Genomic DNA, 15,219 nt, shown 5'->3' on the forward strand with positions numbered 1-15,219 from the left:
ATTTATGCCATAATACAGTGCTTTTGGAGTACGGTGTTGTTGACAGTAATAATGATTACTCTCTCTAACTACTTTGTGATTTTTATGTTTTAAAACTTAATAAATAACTTATTAGGAACTTTTTTTGAAAACTGTTTAATAATAGTAGTAATCATCCAACTTCAGTAGTTTCAACTAATTCTTTTGATCTTGTAAATTTGTTTAAAGATTAAAGTTACTTCGACTTCTCTGATTAACATTTAAAAATAAAATCATAAAAAATAAAATAAAAATGTTCTTAAAACTTTGATTTACTAGATGAAAACTTTTGTATTCCATTGTAACTTTATTTATAAAGAGCCGTTGCCTGTTCCATAGGTTTATATTATTTCTGCAGTAGACTGTAAAAACATGTTCTCTGCTCTTTATCACTAACGGCAAGGATTGCTCTACAGACTTGACAAATTTAACAACAACTAGGCCTGAAGTATGTAAGCGCTTACCTTTACTTTGTCCTTTTTGTATCTGAGACTGGTGTGTGTGAGAAGTTTCCTCTGCTTCTTCTACACCACTAGAAAGGCCTGTGTCAGATGGACACATTTCACTGCTTTAACCTTTGGACCTGTAAACAAGTGATTAAGGAGAAGCTGCACTTCCTTAGCAAAAGATTGACTAGAACCTAATTTCTTAAAGACATCCTTGACTTTATAACAAGTAACATAGTTTACTTAGTTTTTGTGTATCGCTTCAACTTTTATCAAAATATTAACAATTTTATTTTGTGACTTAAATTGTAAAATATTGAGAGTATTTTTGAAAGATGTTGCTGTCTAAGTCAGGGTTTCTATTCCTGCACAAGCATCATGACCAAGAAGCAAGTTGGGGAGGAAAGGGTTTATTCAGCTTACACTTCCATGTTGCTGTTGATCACTACAAGGAAGTCAGGACTGGAACTCAAGCAAGTCAGGAAGCAGAAGCTGATGCAGAGGCCATGGAGGGATGTTTCTCACTGGCGTGCTTCTTCTGGTTTGCTCAGCCTGCTTTTTTATAGAATCCAGGACTACCAGCCCAGGATGGCACCACGCACAGTGGGCTCTCTCACCCTTGGTCACTGATTGAGAAAATGCCTTACAGGTGGATCTCATGGAGGTGTTTCCTCAAGGGAGGCTCCTTTCTCTGTGATAACTCTAGCCTGTGTCAAGTTGACAACACAAAACCAGCCAGTACTGTTACTAAACTAATGTGGGTTAATTGTAAAGCTATTTTATATTTTGTTAGATTCAAATGAAAAATATATCACCAAGTTTTATATTTCACTGCCCTTCAACATTGTTGTTTGCTCATTTTTACAGTACCTTGCTTTTATTAGTCACTTTACTGCCAAGTTATTACAGGGGCAAAGTGCTCAAGCCATTTAAAGATTTGGCAGCCATTATAGACCATCAGGAAATAAGATACCTTCCTTGTGATGTAATCTAAATCCTCTGTAAAGTAGAATGCCGTACAATATTAGCTCCCACCAATCTATCTACAGTGGGCACTGCAAGAAACAGGGTTTCTTTGTTGAATAATGAAACATAGGCAAGCCCATGAACTCACCTAAGTTTTAACACTAGAATTCACATGCTAATTTTTGATGGTCAGAGGAAAAATATGACTTCCTGTTCAATGAAGAAAAGAAAGAAAGAAAGAAAGAAAGAAAGAAAGAAAGAAAGAAAGAAAGAAAGAAAGAAAGAAAGAAATTAAGAAATTCCCAGTTGTCTGTTTCATATTCTGAGATGTCTGTAGGAAATGTTCTAAGTTTAGGTCCCTTTTGCTACTTGTAGGATCTGAGTGTATAGAAGGTATGGAGTATGTGGCCCAATGAATTTAGCTGTTAACTGATTGACGACAGTAGAAATTGTTATCCATGAGTAAATGATAGATTTTTAATCAGATTTTTGAAAAAACTGAAAAATCTCAATCCATGATCTTTGTATAAAAATTTATATTAAACTCACTCTTTCCTTTTTTTCTTCTTTTTTGTGACAAGCTCGAAGTCTGAAGTCCTGGCTAGCTCAGAACTCCCTATGTAGACCAGGCTGTTTCTGAACTTATAGAGATCTGCCTGCCTCTCTTGCTCAAGTACAGTGATTAGAGTCATGGGTCACCATACCTAGCAAATAAATTCTCTCAGATTAAAAAAAAAAAAAAAAGATTCCTGGTACGTCAAACATACTACGAGGTAGGCCTCATTCCAAGAAAATTACATAACACAGCTCCACTGGACTGGGGGGCAGGAGAGATGACTCAGAAAGTTGGGAGAGGGAGCTATATGATGGTAGAGAAGGCAAATACGTGAGAAATGGGGGAGGTTTATACATTGTATGAATTTTTTGTTTTTGTTGGTTTTTTTTTGTTGTTGTTGTTTTTGTCTTTGGTTTTTTTTTTGTTTTTTTTTTTTTTGGTTTTTTGGACTTCGTTTTTTCAAGCCAGGGTTTCTCTGTATGCCCTGGCAGTTCTGGAACTCACTCTGTAGACCAGGCTGGCCTCGAACTCAGAAATCTGCCTGCCTCTGCCTCCCAGAGTGCTGGGATTACAGGCATGCTCCACCACCGCCTGGCTATGAATTCTTAAAAGAGTTAATAAAAAACAGTTTCTTTAAAAAGAAAATTTTTCTACCCTACTAGTAATTGACTATGTAGAAAATTAAATACAGGGCACACTAGTGGTATTTCTTGTGACAATATTGTGATTACATGATTAGGGTAATTGTTGTTATTATATAATGGTTATATTTTTTTCAGGAAATTAATGTCTTATGGTGCTAAAATATGTTTGTTTAATACCTATTGTATTTAAAACAATAGGTAAAAGCAAATATAAGCATATTATTGATCTTAAGGTATAATTTGGTTTTAATTTTTTTGTTTTTGTTTTTGTTTTTGCTTTTTTCTCAAGACAGGGTTTCTCTGTGTAGCCCTGGCAGTTCTGGAACTCACTCTGTAGACCAGGCTGGCCTCGAACTCAGAAATCTGCCTGCCTCTGCCTCCCAGAGTGCTGGGATTACAGGCGTGCGCCACCACCGCCCGGCTTTGGTTTTAAGTTTTTATTAGATCATCATCATTATTATTATTATGTGTGCATATGTGTATATAGGTGCTTATGTGACATGGTGCATGTGTGTATTTGGTTCTGTTGTGCACTGATTGAATGATTGAATGGATTGTCCATGGATTGAATGATAATCAGGCTTGTGCAGCAAGTATTAGACTCACTGAGCCATCTCACCAAACCTATGATTTTTCTTTTTAAAAAAAATCAAATTATGGGGGTGCTCAGTGGTTAAGAGCAGTGTTCTTGCAGGGGACAAAGATTTGGTTCCCAGCATCCACATAATAGCTTACTACTCCTGTAACTCCAGTTCCAAGGATCTGACACCCTCTTTTGACCTCTGCAGGCACTAGGCCCACACATGGAGCACATACATATGTGCATGCAAAACATTCATTCACATAAGATAAAATAAGTCCTAAGAATATTTCACACTATAGTGTACCTCTCTGTATTGGCTAGCTCGGTCAGAGCTGCCTTGCTTTACATGATTTACATAGTAATTTTCTATACAGATTCTAACTTGATCAGAGAATGCTATGACTAACAAATGTTAGAAAATCACTGTTTTAAAACTAAAATTTATTTATGTATCACCATTAAATGAACCCACAGATTGTACATCTGTGGCCTGAGAGATTATATATGACAATCTCTCTGTTTTAGTCATACATTTAAGTAGATAATAAATAAATTGGATTTGAGGATGCAGATGAGAAAAGTATATTAAGTCTGAGCTGATATGATCAGGTTTTTATATGGTTGATTTTCTATTTAGTACCTCAAAATAATTTGATTTTTTTTTTTCCTCCTCAGTATACTAACTGGAACTTTGTATGCTTTTGATTTCAGGAAGGAAAAACAAATCAGAAGTGTAGAAGAAGAAGTTGAACAAGAAAAGCAAGCAGCAGATGGCATTATCAAAAATATGTCTCCTGAAAAACAAGTCAAGTACATAGAAATGAAAACCACAAATGAGAAACTGTTGCAGGTGATATTTCTTTGGACTGTATGCTAGGCATGGAGCACCATACTACTCAAAGTATAATTTAAAAAATCAAAACCAGGGTCTCTGAGAATGAATTGGACCTGCTCATCAGAATCTCATAGTAGTAACCAGGTCCTCAGCTAATTCCCAGTCATTTAAATGTAGGAGACACTGATGTAAGGTTCATTTTCTTATGCTGCATAGTGTTCTGGCTTTTAAAAAAAATACATCATAGTTTAGCTCTCTGTATCTTCAGCTTTTCATGTCATAAAGGCATATGAAAACACTTGGATGTAATTACTTATTTAAGACAGGGTCTCACAGTGTAGCCATGGCTGCCTTGAAACTTGGTCTGCAGACAGGACTGGCAAGGAACTCACAGAACTCCCCCTGCCTCTGTCTTCCAAGTACATGAACACATTATAATGTTGGATTTTTATGGACTTTTATTGAAAATATTAGAGGGACTCATAGACCAGAGCCACATGGATATTAATTTTCTTTCATTTTCCTACCTGTTTGATAAGCAACAAGCCTTTTAACCTGTTATGTCCCTGATTTGAATGGTTCCCTAGTCATGTTGCTTGAAGGAACAGTGCAGGTGCCTGATGATAATCCTCCTAGTTAAACGCCAGTGTTTCTTCAAGCCCAGATGACCCTAAACTGAAGGATTACCAAAAATTTGGGCCAATAATTGCCAGTAATGAATATTATTTATTTCCCAGGTATTGCTTCATTTAATTTTATTTAAACATTTTTTTTATCTTGAACAATTTTTTTTTTGGATAAATGAGTCATGGAAGAAAGCATATTGTAGAAATGCCAAACTATTACCAAGGTATATTAAATTCTGTACAGGGGTTATGAATGATCAGTGGTTCTTTCTGTTTCATCTCTTCTTAATGTCTCCTCCCTCTCTCTCCCTTCTCCTTTCCCCCTCTCTGGTTACTTGTCTTTCCTTCTTCCTCCTTTTCTCCCTGTTTTTTCTGCCCTCCCTCCCACCCTCCATGCTCCCTCTTTCTCCATTTGTCCCCCTCCTATATATAAGTCTTGACTCTAAAAGGAGTTAGGCAGAAGATATTGAACAATGACATCATTAGTTTGAAAGTCTTTGGTAATTACTATGATCCAAATACTGATGTAATAATTGTGACAAGCATATGAGATTTTTAAAGGTATGTGGGAATGATTTTAGAATTAATAAAAGAAGTTATTCCAAATAGGATAAAACCTTGGTAAGTTCTAGTCAATATGCAGGATAGAAATAGAATATATTTACAGAATTTATTTTATCATATTCATATATGAGATTTTTAAAAGTGAAGAAAAAAGTTATTCCTTTAAATTTCCCCTTTTCCCTTTAGGAATTAGATACACTTCAGCAACAACTAGATTCACTGAACATTAAAAAGGAGAGCCTGGAAACTGTGAGTATAAAGTTCTGGGAATGTTCTGTCCCTGAGCTCTGAGGATAATTCAGGGGAGCATTAGCCAGAACCACACACTCTGCAGTTTACTAACAGGGGTTTATATTTTCTTCCCATTCGGGACCACAGAGATCTCAGGTTGATAAGAAATAGCCTGGGTTTCTTGGTTGTGATTGTTGTTTTTCTTCAGTAATACTGTATGCAAAGCCAGTCATTGCTCTAATGTGCTGGGAAAAAAAAATCAAGAGTAGTTTAGTAGTAGTAATAAACCGTAGGAGGCTAAAACAGGAAAAAGGTGCGGAGATAAGTCATTTGAGGGTGTGAAGCTTCCATTCTTCTTTTCTTTTTTATTAATTAATTAATTAGTTAATTAATTAACATTCCAATCAAAGCTTCTCCCTTTTCTCCCAGTTACTTCCTCACCTCCCCTTATCCCTCCCTTTCTTCTCTGAGAAGGGGGAGGGCTCCCATGGATATCAACCAGCCTTAGAATATCAAGTTGCAGTAGGACTAGGTGCATTTTCTTTTGAGGCTAGACAAGGCAGCCCAGTTAGGGGAAAGGGACCAAGAAGCAGACAACTGCGTCAGAGAAAGCCCCTGTTCCTGATGTTAGGGGTCCCACATGAAGATGATATATGTGTTATATATGTGTAGGGGTCCTAGGTCTGTCCCATGCATGCTCTCTGATTGGTGGTTCAGTCTTAGTGAGCCCCTGTGGGTCCAGGTTAGTTTTCTGTAGGTTTGCTTGTGGTGCCTTTGACCTTGGGTTATTTCAGTCCTTCTTGCCTGTAGGGACTTGATTCTTTTTATTATTCTCTTTGTTTCTGATTGACTGATTTCAGTCCTGAGCTTATTTCCTGTTTTCTACTCCTTTTGGTTATGTTTGCTGCTTCTTTTTTTTTTTTTCCTAGAGCTTTCAGGTGTACTTTTAAATCCTTAGTATAAGAACTCTCCAATTCCTTTATGATTAATAGCACTCAGTGCCATTTATTTTCCTCTTAGCACTGGTTTCATGTGTCCTTAAGTTTATGTAGGTTGCACCTTCTTTTTCATTGAATTCTAAAAAGTGTTTAATTTTGTTCTTTATTTTCTTCCCTGTCACATTGATCATGGAGAAGAGAGTTGTTCAGGTTACATGTTTATGTAGGCTTTCTCTTGATCTGTTGTTGAAATCCAGCTTTAATCCATAGTAGTGTGATTGGATACAAGGAGTTATTTCCTTCTTCTATTTGTTGAGACTTTGCTTTGTGACCAAGTTTATGGTCAGTTTTGGAGACGGTTCCATAAGGTGCTGAGAAGAAGGTATAATCTTTTGTTTGGCAAAATGTTCTACAGATGTTTGTTAGGTTCATTTGATTCATATCATGTTACTTTCATTATTTCTCTGTTTAGTTTCTGCCTCGATGACCTGTCAGATGCTGAAAATGGGGTGCTGACATCTCCCACTATTAATTTGTGGGGTTTGATATGTGACTTAAGCCTTAACAATGTTTCTTTTACACACACACACACACACACACACACACATATTGGTGCCTTTGCATTTGGGGCATACATGTTCAGAATTGAGACATCATCTTGGTGGATTTTTCTTTCAATAAATATCCTTCCATATGTTTTTTGATTATTTTTGGTTGATAGTCTATTTTATTTTATTAGATAGTAGAGTGGCTACTTCAACTTGTTTCTTGGGTCCGTTTGCTTGGAAAATGATTTTCCAGGCCTTTACTCTAAATCTTTGTTGCTGAGGTGTGTTTCTTGAATGTAGTAGAATGGTAGAACTTATTTATGCATCCACTCTGTTAGCCTTTGTATTTTTATTGGGGAATTTATACTATTGATATTAAGAGATATTAATGGTAATTGATAGTTTCTTATTTTGATATTGGTGTGGTACTGTGTGTGTGTATGTGTGTGTGTGTGTTGTGTATGTTTCTCACTTGGTTTTGCTGGTGTGGGATTGACTATTTCTTGTGTTTTCTTGGTTACCCTCCTTCTGTTGGAATTTTCCTTCTATCCTCTAAAGGGCTGAATTAGTGGAAAGATACTGTTTAAATTTTTTTTTTCATGGAATGTTTTGTTTTCTCCATTTGTGGTGATTGAAAGTTTTGCTCCTGGCTATAGAAGTCTGGACTGGCATCTGTAATCTCCTAGAGACTGTAAGACATCTGCTCAGGCTGTTCTGGGTTTTAAACTGTCCATTGAGTATGCCTGAGATTCTCCTTTCCGTCCCTTGTATTCTGTTGGTAATGGTCTTTCCCTTCCCCCCCCCACCTCCCCCCCCCCCCCCCCAAGACAGGGTTTCTCTTTATAGCCCTGGCTGTCCTGGAACTCATTCATTTCCTCTGCAAAGGTCTCTATCATCTTCGTAAGATTAGATTTAAGGTGATCTTCATGTGATTTAGGTGTGTTATGATAGTCAGGTCTTGCTGTGGTAGGATAGCTGGGTTCTGGTGGGGTTATATTGCTCTCATTTTTGTTAATTGTGTTCTTATGCTCACCTTTAGCCAGCTGGTTGTTCTAGTGTTGGCAGGCCTGGAAGTCTTTTTTTTGGTTTTTTTTTTGGTATTTTTTTGGATTTGGTTTTTTCGAGACAGAGTTTCTCTGTATAGCCCTGGCTGTCCTGGAACTCACTCTGTAGACCAGGCTGGCCTCCAACTCAGAAATCCGCCTGCCTCTGCCTCCCAGAGTGCTGGGATTACAGGTGTGCGCCACCACTGCCCGGCCAGCCTGGTAGTCTTGATGGGAGTAGGTCTCTGGGGCTGCAGATTGATAGCTAGTAGTCCCTTATGTCAGCAGGCCTCTCTGTCAGCCGGTAAATCTGGTTGTTTCTGGTGGCAGCAGCCTTCCAAGCATGCAGGCAGAGCTGGTAGACCCTGGATGTAGGTGGAGTTGTGGCTCAGGAAATGGTGTGCATAGGTGGCAGGACGGAGCTTGCTGCTGCTGGGTTTGCTCAGAAGGGCCAGCAGCCAGGGAATTAGGGTAGAGTTCTCACCTGGTGGCCTCTGATGCCTGCAGGTATCTGGTATTTTGGTTAAAGGTGTGGACTAAAATGTAGTTTGGGGCTTGGGGAATTCACTTGGTTGTCCCTGGCAGCAGCAGGCCTTTAGGGATCCATGCAGAGCTGTGGTTAGGGAAAACTTATAGATCTTTTTATCTACAAGAATTTTATCACATCTATTTCAATTCAGAGATTGTTTTTGTGAAAGTGGAACTGTGCTAAGTACATAGCAACTGTTTGACCTGCATTAGTTTCCCTGTTCCTGTAAGAAAGGGTCTGGGATTCATTCTATAAACAGTCAACAATCCCTGACACTACTACGGACGACAAGAAGTGTATACCAAAAGGAGCATGCATGGTTGTCTCTGGAGGGGCCCTGCCAGAGCCTTACAAATACAGAGGCGGATGCTAGCAACCAACTGTTGGACTGGGCATGGGGTCCCCAATGGAGGATCTGGAGGGTGGTCCAGAGGAGCTGAAGAAGTTTACAACCCCATGGGAAGACCAATGATTTCGGCCACCCAGACGCCCCAAGACTCCCAGGGACTGAGCCATCAACCAAGGGGCACACATGGTTCCAGCCAAAAATGTAGCAGAGGAAGGCCTTGATGGGCATCAATGGGAGGAATGGTCCTTGGTAAGGTAAAGGCTCAATGGAGGCAGCAACAAAGGGAAACCGAGGGGGGGGGAGGTGGGAGTGTACCGGGTGGAGGGGCATATACGTGGAAGCAGGAGGTGGGAGGAGGGGTTGGGGGTCTTTGAGAAGGGGAAATCGGGAAACGTTTTACCATTGGCAATGTAAATGAAGATGATACTCAATAAAAAAAGAAGGGAAAAAGGGGCTGCAACCTAGGTCATTGAAGTAGTAAACATTTATTTATTTATTTATTTGTAGTTGTGGTGGTTAGACATCTACAGTCAGGTTGGGAGTGTGTTCCCTATGATACTCTGCAATGTTTTGGCTTCTTCTTAGTCACCAGTACTGTTATTTATTAAGGCAGCTTCTTTATTGCCTGCACAATCAGCTTACATTCCACAGGCTCTAGTGTCTAAGGATACCAGTCATGTTAATTATCAAACATCATGTCTTTTTATTATTATTATTATTATTATTATGTTGAGATTATTTGAAAATTGAAATTCCACTTCCTATACTATTCAAAACACCATGATTCTTTTTTTATTGGTTATTTTATTTATTTACATTTCAAATGTTAACACCCTTCTTCCTCTCTGAAAACCCCCAACGCATACCCCCTCCTCCTGCGTCTATGAGGGTGCTCTACCCACCCACTACTACCTCAACGCCCTAGTGTTCCCCTATGCTGGGGCATTGAACCTCCATAGGACCAAGGGCCTCCCCTTCCACTGATGCCAAATAAGGTGATCCTCTGCTACACATGTAGGTGGAACCATGGGTCCTCTTTAGTTGGTGGTGTAGTCCCTGAGAGTTCTGGGGGGTTTTGGTTGGTTGATATTGTTGTTCTTCCTATGGGGTTGCAAACCCCTTCAGCTCCTTCAGTTCTCCACTGTTGACCCTGGGATCAGTCCAATGGTTGGCTGCAAGCATCCAATTTGTATTGGCCAGGCTGTGGCATAGCCTCTCAGGACAGCTATGACTGGCATCTGGGACTTTCTGGTGTCTATGACCTGTTCCCCATCCCCCCTTGCTACACACTTCCATTAATTTCCTGAGCGTCTATACATTTCCTGACATCCTCCTCCACCAACACCTGATCCTGCCCCACCTTTTTCCCTTTCCCTCATCTCTCTATCCCAGGTCCCTCCCTCCCTCTACCTCCCATGTTTGTTTTGTTCCCCTTCTAAGTAGAACTGAAGCATCCACACTTTAGTCTTCCTTCTTCTTGAGGTTCATAAGGTCTGTGAGTTGTATTGTGGGTATTCCCAGTTTTTTTCCTAATATCCACTTATCAGTGAGTACATACCATGTGTGTTCTTTTGTAACTGGGTTACCTCACACAGGATATTTTCAAGTTCCATCCATTTACTTGCAAATTTCATGAAGTCATTGTTTTTAACAGCTGAGTAGTAGTACTCCATTGTGTAAATGTACCACATTTTCTGTATCCATTCCTCTATTGAAGGACATCTGGGTTCTTTCCAGCTTCTGGCTATTATAAATAAGGCTGCTGTGAACATAGTGGAACATTTGTCCTTATTACATGTTGGAGCATCTTCTGAATAAGTGCCCAGAAGTGGTATAGCTGGGTCCTTAGGTAGTGCTGTGTCCAATTTTCTGTGGAACCCTCCCCCTCCCCCACCTGATTTCCTTCCTGAATGATTGTACCAGCTTGCAGTCCCACCAGCAATGGAGGAGTTTTTCTCTTTCTCTACATCTTTGCTAGCATCTGCTGTCATCTGAGCTTTTTAATCTTAGCTATTCTTACTGGTGTGAGGTAGAATCTCAGGGTCGTTTTGATTTGCATTTCCCTGATAACTAAGGATGTTGAACATTTCTTTAGGTGCTTCTTGGCTATTCAAGATTCCTCAGTTGAGAATTCTTTGTTTAGTTCAGTACTCCATTTTTAATAGGGTTATTTCATTCTCTGGTGTCTAACTTCTTGAGTTCTTTATATATTTTGGATATTAACCCTCTATTGGATGTAGGGGTGGTAAAGATCTTTTCCCACTCTGTAGGTTGCCATTTTGTCCTATTGACAGTGCCCTTTGCCTTATAGAAGGTTTGCAACTTTATGAGGTCCCATTTGTCTATAACTGATCTTGGAGTCTAGGCGATTGTTAGTCTGTTCAGGAAAAGTTCCCCTGTGACAATATATTTGAGGATCTTCCCCACTTTCTCTTCTATTAGATTCAGTGTATCTGGTTTTATGTGGAGGCCCTTGATCCACTTGGACTTGAACTTTGTACAAGGATATAAGAATGGATCAATTTGCATTCTTCTACATACTCACTGCCAGTTGAGCCAGGACCATTTGTTGAAAATGCTGTCTGTTTTTCCACTGGGTAGTTTTAGCTTCTTTGTCAAAGACCAGGTGACCATAGGTGTGTTGGTTCATTTCTGGGTCTTCAATTCTATTCCATTGATCTACCTGCCTGTCACTGTACCAGTAATAGGTGGTTTTTGTCACTGTTGCTCTATAGTAAGTACACTTTGAGCTCTGGGACAGTGATTCCCCCAGAACTTCTCTTATACTTGAGAATACTTTTCACTGTCCTGGGTTTTTGGTTATTTCTGATGAATTTGAGATTTGCTCTTTCTCTTTCTGTGAAGAATTGAATTGGAATTTTGATGGGGATTGCATTGAATCTGTAGATTGCTTTTGGTAAGATGGCCATTTTTACTATATTAATCCTGCCAATCCACGAGCATGTGAGATCGTTCCATCTTCTGAGGTCTTCTGTTTCTTTCTTCAGAGACTTGAAGTTCTTGTCAGACAGATCTTTTACTTGCTTGGTTAGAGTCACACCAAGATAGTTTGTTATTTTTGACTATTGTAAAGAGTATCGTTTCCCTAAATTTCTTTCTCAGCCTGTTTATCCTTTGAATATAGGAAGGCTACTGATTTGTTTGAGTTAATTTTATATCCAGCCACTTTGCTGAAGTAGTTTATCAGTTTTAGGCATTCTCTGGTGGAATTTTTGGGGTCACTTAACTATACTATCATCATTTGCAAATAGTGGTATTTTGACTTCTTCCTTTCCAATTTGTATCTCTTTGACCTCCTTTTTTTTGTCTTAATTTCTTGGGCTAAACCTTCTAGAACTATATTGAATAGATAGGGAGAGAGTGGGCAGCCTTTTCTAGTCCCTGATTTAAGTGGGATTGCTTCAAGTTTCTCTCCATTTAGTTTGCAGTTGGCTACTGGTTTGCTGTATATTGCTTTTATTATGTTTAAATATAGGCCTTGAATTCCTGATCTTTGAAGACTTAATATGAAGGGGTGTTGGATTTTGGCAAATGCTTTCTCAGCATCTAATGAAATGGTCATGTGGTTTCTTTCTTTGAGTTTGTATGTGTAGTGGATTATGTTGACGGATTTCTATATATTGAACCATCCTTGCATCCCTGGGATGAAGCCTACTTGATCATGGTTAATGATTCTTTTAATGTGTTCTTGGATTCAGTTTTGGAGAATTTTATTGAATATTTTTGCATCAATATTCATAAGGGAAATTGGTCTGAATTTTTCTTTGTTGGGTGTTTGTGTGGTTTTGGTATCAGCATGATCGTGCCTTCATAGAACTAGTTGGGTAGTGTTCCTTCTGTTTCTGTTTTGTGGAATAGTTTGAGGAGTATTGGTATTAGGTCTTCTTTGAAGATCTGATAGAATTCTGCACTAAACCCATCTGGTCCTGGGTTTGTTTTTGCTTGGGAGACTTTTAATGACTGCTTGTTTAGGGGTTATGGGACTGTTTAGATGGTCTATCTGATCCTGATTTAACTTTGGTATTTGGTATCTGCCTAGGAAATTGTCCATTTCATCCAGATTTTCCAGTTTTGTTGAATAGAGGCCTTTGTAATAGGATCTGGTGTTTTTTTTGTTTTTTGTTTTAAATTTCTTCAGTTTGTTGTTATATCTATTTCATTTCTAATTTTGTTAATTTGGATTCTGTCTCTGTACCATCTGGTTAGTCTGGCTAAGGGTTTATTTATCTTGTTGGTTTTCTCAAAGAACCAGCTCCTGGTTTTGTTCATTCTTTTTAAAGTTCTTTTTGTTTGTACTTGGTTGATTTTAGCCCTGAGTTTGATGATTTCCTGCCTTCTACTCCTCTTGGGTGTATTAGCTTCTTTTAGTTCTAGAGCTTTCAGGTGTGCTGTTAAGCTGGTACTGCATGTTCTCTCCAGTTTCTTTTTGGAGGCACTGCACTCAGAGCTGAGTTTTCCTCTTACTGCTTTCATTGTGTCCCATAAGTTTGGATATGTTGTGCCTTCATTTTCACTAAATTCTAAAAAGTCTTTAATTTCTTTATTTCGTCCTTGACCAAGTTGTCATTGTTTCTTTTTGGAAGCACTCAGGGCTATGTGAGTTTTACTCTTAGCACTGCTTTCATTGTGTATGAAAGTGTATGAAAGGGTATATTATGGCTTCATTTTCATTAAATTCTAAAAAGTCTTTAATTCCTTTCTTTATTTCTTCCCTGACCAACTTATCATTGATTAGAGAGCTATCAGCTTCCATGTGTATGTGGGCTTTCTGTTGTTTTTGTTGTTATTGAAGACCAGCCTTAGTCCACGTGGTGATCTGATAGGATGCATGGTATTATTTCAATTTTCTTGTATCAGTTGAGGCTTGTTTTGTGTCAGATTATATGGTCAATTTGGAGTAGGTACCATGAAGTGCTGAGAAGAAGGTATATTCTTTTGTTTTAGGGTGAAATGTTCTATAGATCTGCTATATCCATTTGGTTCATAAATGTGGTTAGTTTCACTGTGTCTCTGTTTAGTTTCTGTTTCTATGATTTGTCCATTGCTGAGAGTGGAGTGTTGAAGTCTCCCACTATGATTGTGTGAGGTGCAGTGTTTGCTTTGATCTTTAGTAATGCTTCTTTTACAAATGTGGGTGTCCTTGCATTTGGAGCATAGATGTTCAAAATTGAGAGGTCATCTTGGTAGATTTTTCCTTTGATGAGTATGAAGTGTCCTTCATCTCTTTTGATAAGTTTTTGTTGGAAGTTGATTTTTTTTTAATCTGGTATTAGAATGGCTACTCCAGCTTGTTTCTTGGGACCATTTGCTTGAAATATTTTTTCCCAGTCTTTTACTCTGAGTTTGTGTCTGTCTTTAACATTGAGGTGTGTTTCCTGTATGCAGCAAAATGCTGTGTCCTGTTCACGTGTCTAGTCTGTTAGTCTGTGTCTTTTTTATTGGGGAATTGAGTCCATTTATGTTAAGAGATATTAAGGACCAATAATTGTTGTTGCCTGTTATTTTTGTTGTTAGAGGTGGAATTAGGTTTGTGTGGCTATCTTCTTTTGGGTTTTTTGAAAGATTATTTTCTTGCTTTTTTAGGGTGACGTTTCCCTCCTTGTGTTGGTCTTTTCCATTTATTATACTTTGCAGAGCTGGATTTATGGAAAAAATATTTTGTAACTTTGTTTTTGTCATGGAATATCTTTGTTTTTCCATTTATGGAAAGTATTGCTGAGTATAGTAGTCTGGGCTGGCATTTATGTTCTTCTAGGATCTGTATGACATCTTCTAGCTTTTATAGTCTCTGATGGGAAGTCTGGTGAAATTCTGTTAGGTCTGCCTATTATATGTTACTTGAGGAGGAATTTGTTTTCTGGTCCAATCTATTTGGCATTCTGTAGACTTCTTATCTCTTTCTTTAGGTTAGGGGAATTTTTTCCTATTATTTTGTTGAAGGTGTTTACTGGCCCTTTGAGTTGGGAATCTTTGCTTTCTTCTATGCCTGTTATTCTTAGGTTTGGTTTCTTTATTGTGTCCTGGATTTTGGGTTAGGAACTTTTTGCATTTTTTTGTTGTTGTGTCAGTGTTTTCTATGGTATCTTCTACATCTGAGATTCTCTCTTCTAACTCTTGAATTCTGCTAGTGATGCTTGCATTTATTACACCTGATCTCTTTCCTAGGTTTTCCATCTCCAGGGTTATCTCCCTTTGTGACTTCTTCATTGTTTCTATTTGCGTTTTTAGATCTTGGATGGTTTTGTTCATTTTATTCACCTGTTTGTTGTGTTTTCCTGTATTTCTTTAAGGGATTTATGTGTTTTCCTCTTTAAGGGCTTTT

General features: G+C 38.4%; 2 protein-coding genes across 2 annotated transcripts in view; one reads left to right on the top strand and one right to left on the bottom strand.

Moving 5' to 3' along the window:
* Lrrc19 (leucine rich repeat containing 19) overlaps positions 1-597 on the bottom strand; it is a 12,714-nt gene extending 12,117 nt beyond the window's left edge. The window contains exon 1 of the mRNA XM_052176764.1: positions 483-597. The gene's annotated coding sequence lies outside the window, so the exon portion shown is untranslated. The remainder of the gene's footprint in view (positions 1-482) is intronic.
* Ift74 (intraflagellar transport 74) overlaps positions 1-15,219 on the top strand; it is an 88,044-nt gene that overhangs the window by 30,499 nt on the left and 42,326 nt on the right. Inside the window, exons 9-10 of the mRNA XM_052176763.1 lie at positions 3,925-4,063; positions 5,425-5,487. Of these exons, the coding sequence (XP_052032723.1) occupies positions 3,925-4,063; positions 5,425-5,487 (202 nt within the window). The remainder of the gene's footprint in view (positions 1-3,924; positions 4,064-5,424; positions 5,488-15,219) is intronic.

The sequence above is a fragment of the Apodemus sylvaticus genome, chromosome 3, assembly GCF_947179515.1.
Source record: "Apodemus sylvaticus chromosome 3, mApoSyl1.1, whole genome shotgun sequence".
Lineage (NCBI taxonomy): Eukaryota > Metazoa > Chordata > Mammalia > Rodentia > Muridae > Apodemus > Apodemus sylvaticus.